The sequence below is a fragment of the Gossypium arboreum genome, chromosome 11 (assembly GCF_025698485.1).
Source record: "Gossypium arboreum isolate Shixiya-1 chromosome 11, ASM2569848v2, whole genome shotgun sequence".
In the NCBI taxonomy this organism is placed as follows: domain Eukaryota; kingdom Viridiplantae; phylum Streptophyta; class Magnoliopsida; order Malvales; family Malvaceae; genus Gossypium; species Gossypium arboreum.
Genome location: NC_069080.1, coordinates 65704440 through 65710196, shown reverse-complemented (window position 1 = coordinate 65710196; position 5757 = coordinate 65704440). Strand labels below are relative to the sequence as shown.

General features: G+C 32.0%; 1 protein-coding gene across 2 annotated transcripts; it reads right to left on the bottom strand.

The window, feature by feature from the left end:
* Positions 1-2934: 2934 nt before the first annotated feature.
* Positions 2935-4995, bottom strand: LOC108468947 (photosynthetic NDH subunit of lumenal location 4, chloroplastic). 2 transcript variants are annotated; one of them, XM_053021948.1, is made up of 6 exons: positions 4480-4995; positions 4068-4160; positions 3908-3968; positions 3743-3811; positions 3572-3656; positions 2935-3315 (listed from the first exon to the last, which is right to left on the bottom strand). In XM_053021948.1, exons 1-5 carry the CDS (start codon positions 4849-4851, stop codon positions 3577-3579), a joined length of 675 nt encoding a protein of 224 aa, XP_052877908.1. In that variant the 5' UTR covers positions 4852-4995; the 3' UTR covers positions 2935-3315; positions 3572-3576. The 2 variants fall into 2 exon arrangements, with proteins under 2 accessions (XP_052877908.1, XP_017625305.1); XM_017769816.2 differs by having other exon boundaries at positions 2935-3305.
* Between the last annotated feature and the right edge of the window lie 762 nt (positions 4996-5757).

The window sequence follows — 5757 nt, the reverse complement described above, 5'->3', positions numbered from 1 at the left end:
ACAGCACCGGCCTAACGGCCTGCCACCAATGTGACCCGTTGGTCATAGGTCCGGGTTCCAATACTCAATAAAATTTTAACTTTTTTTTCAGTTTTAAAAAAAATATTTTATGATAAAATATTAAGGTACCCTGACATGTAGGCGACACCAATAAAAAATAATTTTTCGTTTTAAACATAAAAAAGTACCCTGTATTTTTTTGTGTCAAATACTTCTGCCGTCGATTGCTCAGGCGGCACCTAAAAAATATTTTTTTTATAAAATGTGATGATTGAAGCAATGATTGGTGAAAGGGGAGAGGGGGTGTCGCCGATTGCTCAGGCGGCACCGGTGGTGCATTGTTGAATTTGTCTAGATACGTAAATAATGGGTGCTTATTCTATTTCAGTATTTATTTTATTATTTCATATTATTTGGGTAAAAAAACTTTTTTTCTTCTTATTCAGTTTCGTTCTTATTTTTCTTCTTCACCAACACCCTTCATTTTCCACCTTAAAACTCAAATCCTAAGATCTCCGAGCAAGCTTCAATTTCAACACAATGTTAGTCTCATTAGCAGTATTAGCATACCATATAAAGGTCGGGCGGTGGTCATTGTTGGTCGTTGGCCATTGATGTAAAAGCAGGGCGGTTAGGGTAGAAAAAAAAAGAAAAGAAAATGAGAGAAAATGAGAAAGAAAAGAAAAAAAAAAAGAGAGCACGCGACGTGGTAGCGCACGAGTGGCTAGCGCTACCACGTCAACAAAAAGTAACAATGTTAGACTCAAGTACCAATATAGTACACAGAAAAATATTTGAGGATCAATCTAGAACAAAAAAAAAAACCATAAATACCAATCTGTGAGAAGTGGACAAGTTCAAGTACCAATTTTGTATTTAATCATTAATTTTAAGAAATTAATTGTAAGTTCTGATGAAGATTAGGTCATCCAAGGTTCGGATGGTCATCTTGGGATGGTAAACTTTTAGCTGACCACCTGATTTGTTGGTGGTTGGTGGTAAGCTTATTGTTCGGACGCTTTTTTAACTTGTCAAGTGTTTCGATGTAGAAAGGGTTAACACATTTTAATTTCAATGGAAGGACATTTACCTTGATAGCATAGCAAAAACCAAAATAGAGACAGGGAATGATCAAAATGGTAATCGACTGCGAAAAAGATTGTAAAATCTCTGTTAGTTTCCTTTTCATGCCTTGCCCAGAGAAGAAAAATAAGAGAAAAACGATACATAAAAAAGCACTTGCCTGTATTAGGTTGGTTTTAGGGTCTGTTCCTTTGAAATTTCCTTTTTTTTCCCCTAATTCAGTTTCTCTTTATATATAAGGACATTAAAGGTGGCAATGGAGGAAATAAATAATTACTTCACTGTGGGTTTAAAAGGGCAAGTTTTCCTCATCTAGTTAATGATGATTATTACTCAAGGTTTTCTTTGTTAAAAGAGAAACCAAAAAATGGGAAATCACAATGATATATATCCTCAAATATGCTACAAACAACTATGATGATGATGTATGGGATGTTTCATAATAGCCATGAAATTGTAATAAATACGACATATTCTTCATCCCATTGGAAATCTGTGTTTTTGATAGAATTTAAAAAAGTCCACGACTAAAACAGAAACAATTGAAAACATTAATGCTTAAATTGAACTTTTTTATAGTTGAGTGACCAAAATATAACACAATAATAGTTAGTTGACCATTTATATAGTTTATCATAATTTATAATATACATATTAAAAATTATTATGATAAAATAATAGTAAATGATAGGAAAAATAATTAATTAATTATAAAAACAAATAAATGATTGATGATAGAATAAAATAGTAAATTTTATAATTACAATTTTAAAATTTATATAACTTATTATTTAAGAATACTAAGCCTATACTCCGTTAACAATTCTTAGCCTCTACGTTCTATTCATCTCCATTCTTCATAATCTCTGACTCTCCATCCTAACTGAGTGAATCAGCCTTCATAACAACCACCCTACTCCCTTTTGTACTCCTCCCTTGTTGTACACTATATCTACAAAATTCCAGTTACAATAACTCAATTATACTAGTGAATGTTAGTTGTCATATATTAGAATTAGTTATTATATATTAGAACAGGAGGGCAAACTTGTATAGCTGATAAGTATTGTGACTCGGGGTTGAAGAAATCTATAATTCCTATTTATGATTAATATGTTTTAGAACCAAATTGATAAAATTTATAAATATGAAAGTTTAATTTATTGAATTGTTTAAAATTAGAATCAAATTGTTAGAATGTGTAAGTGTTGAAGACTAAATATGTAATTATACTTATTTATAAAAGCCATATCATCACTTCTTTTAAATTGTTAACGAAAGGTGACGAAAACGAAACGATTGAAAACATTATTGTCGAATTGAAAATTTTTATAATTGGTAAACAAAACAGAAATGATTGAAAATGTTAGAGTTTAAATTAAAAATATTTTTTAATTGAATGACCAAAACAAAATGTGCTAATAATTGAGTCATTATTTGTAAATTTACCCTATAAATTATTATTGCTACATTCATTCTTAATATTTATTTTGAAAATGATTAAATTTATTATTATTCACACTGAGTTTGGTGTCAGCTATAAGCAGATCCAAATAGTCATGAAGTTAACCCCCCCCTCTTATTAAGCAATAAATACCCCACCCTTAAAATCTAAAAAATACTTAAACATGATGAGGTTTAATCTCAAAGCATTATATAATTTTTATCATCCTAATTTTACCATCTCAACTCAAACCAAGTTTAATTATTTCTACCAACTTTTACAAATTTATTACATAAAATTTCCACCCTTATTGTAGTTCTGTCCAAATATAGGATTTTTATACTTAAGCTAATTCAACGTCAACATTTTATCTTAGCCCAGCCCAAAATAAAATTTAGGGTCAAATATTTACCCAACTCTATATTGAAAGGGCTTAACCTCGGATTGTTGAGCTTGAATATTACAAAAATGTCTACCAAATGAAGTTTGTAGAAGTATAATTTTAGCCCTTCACCAAGTATCTGTTTGCCTTTAAAATTTGACGCCATTTGCACACAAGAAACAGAAAATTGACAAAGCTTTACAGAATATATATTTATATATATATTATATAAGGAAACAAAGGCCTAACTCCAAAGAAAATAATATGGTAGCATGAAACATAGTCTTTAGGAGCTTGTTTGGTAGACACCGAACTATTTGGATAAATCATTTAGTTGGTCTAAGTGTTCCACCAACAGGTACCCGTCAAAAAGTATCAGATTGGAGGGACCATCACCTGAAACATCCTTCAACATCATTAAAACACGCAACTAACCATTCATATATACATATATTTGTGTATGTATGTATGTATGTATGTATATCTTCAGCAAAGTGCGGGAAACTCATTTCGAGACTGGCTAACCTATGGTGGCATCATCAGCTTCTTTCATTGAGCCAAGAGTTATAAAAGAAAGGGGCGTATAAAGGTTTGAATGGTTAATGCTGAGCTACAAATGTGCCTTCTAGGCAACAATGTGTGAAAATAGTTAGGAAACTCACTTTAATCACTTTGCATTTCCAGAGTAGATGCCAACAAAGTTAATATCATATAGGAGAGTTGCATTGGCAGGTATGTTGCAGTCGCCTAAATAAAGAAGATCATGGAGTCAGTGAAGTAATTGTCACAACAATGATTGTCTAACAACACATCCAGTTATATCTGGAACTAACCGGAAAAGCATCCCGCAGGTTCTGGTCCATATGCTAAGTTTGGTGGAATCTGAAGCCTACGTTTTCCACCTGTGTCAAAATCAACATCATAAACAATTACTCTACAACAATATGAGAGGAAATAAAGTAATGCTAAAAGTAATATGCAGTGTCTCGGAATCGTACCAACAAGCATAGGAGGGACTCCTTCACCCCCTAAAATTCCCTGGTCCAATCCCTTAATGACCTGAAATGAAGGCATGGTATGAACTTAAATTAATGACCTGAAAGGAAAGATTTGACAGTAGTATATCAGCAATAGACGAATCTATGGGGGGAAATGCACCTTGCCAAGACCAATTCTCATGGTGAGAGGTCTAGCACGTTTATAGCTACTATCAAAGACTATCCCATCAGCAAATCTTGCAGTGTAGTGAATCTATGCAAAGAACAAATTAGAGAAAATAGTGTTAATTCGATCAATCTGATGTTCACATATTTTGCAGTGTCTCATGTCAATATGAATCATGCAATGCATTCATATTATAATATATCGATATTTACACATCTGGGTCTTCAAAAAATTGCCATGGCAAGTTTCTACCCTTTTGGATTTGAAGCCTCAAATATGTTCATGGTAAGTAGTAATGCTATTGAGTTCCTCATTCATGTGCATATCTACTTTGGCTGTAACATTAATTGTAGCATCAACCAATAACCAACAAAAAGATTAATCTGAAATCAAGAGATGAAGTTACATTGACAAGCTCTCCACGTGGAGCTTCCACACCAGACCCTACAATAACATCACAGTAACCAAGACCAGATTTGGCATAGTTGAGCTCACATTGAGGTTCCCCCACAGTTGCAAAATACTCGATCCTGGTGGCATCAGCCTCCAATGGTGAACAAGCAAGAAGTGAAGTTGCTAAAAGCCCAACACCCACATTGAAAACACATTGTTTCGCAACAGGTTTTGAGCTGAAAGAGAGTTTGGGTTCGTTGGGAGGTGGGAGTGGCGTGGAAGAAGAGCAAGAACAGGAGAAGGATGGTGATGAAGTGTGCTTAGAGTTGGAGAAACGATGGGTCAATGGCTTTGCAGTTGCAATGGCTAAAGCAGAGGTCGCCATTTTTCCTTTTTTATGATTCTTTGGATTTGGAAAGCAAAATTTTCTAAGCGGAGAATTCGGATAGGAAAAATCAATGAACTACTTTGGCAGGAAATTCTGTTCGTCGGATATGGATAAGATACAGGCTTTCATTTATAATTACACTGATGTTAAGTAATCCGGATTAGGGGGAATCCATAACAAATTTTTAGGGGAGAATAAAGTTTTAATTTTTTTATAGTTATAACGTTTATAATTTTTAAAGGATTAAATTAAATTTTTATAATTTTAGAGGTGGTTAAAATATAATTTTATTTTTATTAATTTAAATATTTTTAAAAAAATTTAAGGGATTAAATAAAAATTTTACATTTTAAGGGACCGGCTCGCCTAACCCCTAAATCCGTCCCGATCCGATTAACTTATTTTATAAGTTATTGTACTTTGTTCAAATTAAATTTAAAACATTATAATTAATATATGTTATTCGATTTTGTATAAACATATAATCACTTATACTAATTAAATTAAAAATATTTTTATTATAAAATCAAACTTTGTATTAAATATTGTGTTAAATGTAAATTATTTTAAGTTAAGTTATTATTATGATCTCTTTACTATGTTTAAATTTAAGATGTATCTATACTTTAATTTGACATAATTTAGTTCATCTACATAATATCATTAGTTCGTCAAAATAGTTAACACTCTTAATTATTACAGTTAAAACGTCGATGGAGAAATTTTTTTCTTAAAAATATTCATTCCATTCTTTTTATAGAGTAAAGGTATCCTCCATGTCCATCTCTAGGGTCCATAGAGATTAATCCTTTTGGGATTTGTAGTTGTCCCTTTCCAATAATGCAATCATTAAGGTTCGAACTTGAGTCCTCTCTTGGTAGTAAAATGTATCTTACCATTACA

Excerpts from the sequence above, each read along its gene's own strand:
- LOC108468947 (XM_053021948.1), bottom strand. The coding sequence starts at position 4,851 with ATGGCGACCTCTGCTTTAGCCATTGCAACTGCAAAGCCATTGACCCAT. Across the intron at positions 4,161-4,479 it reads CACGTGGAGAGCTTGTCAAT|ATTCACTACACTGCAAGATT; the intron begins GTAACTTCATCT and ends TTCTTTGCATAG. Across the intron at positions 3,812-3,907 it reads AGTCCCTCCTATGCTTGTTG|GTGGAAAACGTAGGCTTCAG; the intron begins GTACGATTCCGA and ends ATTTTGACACAG.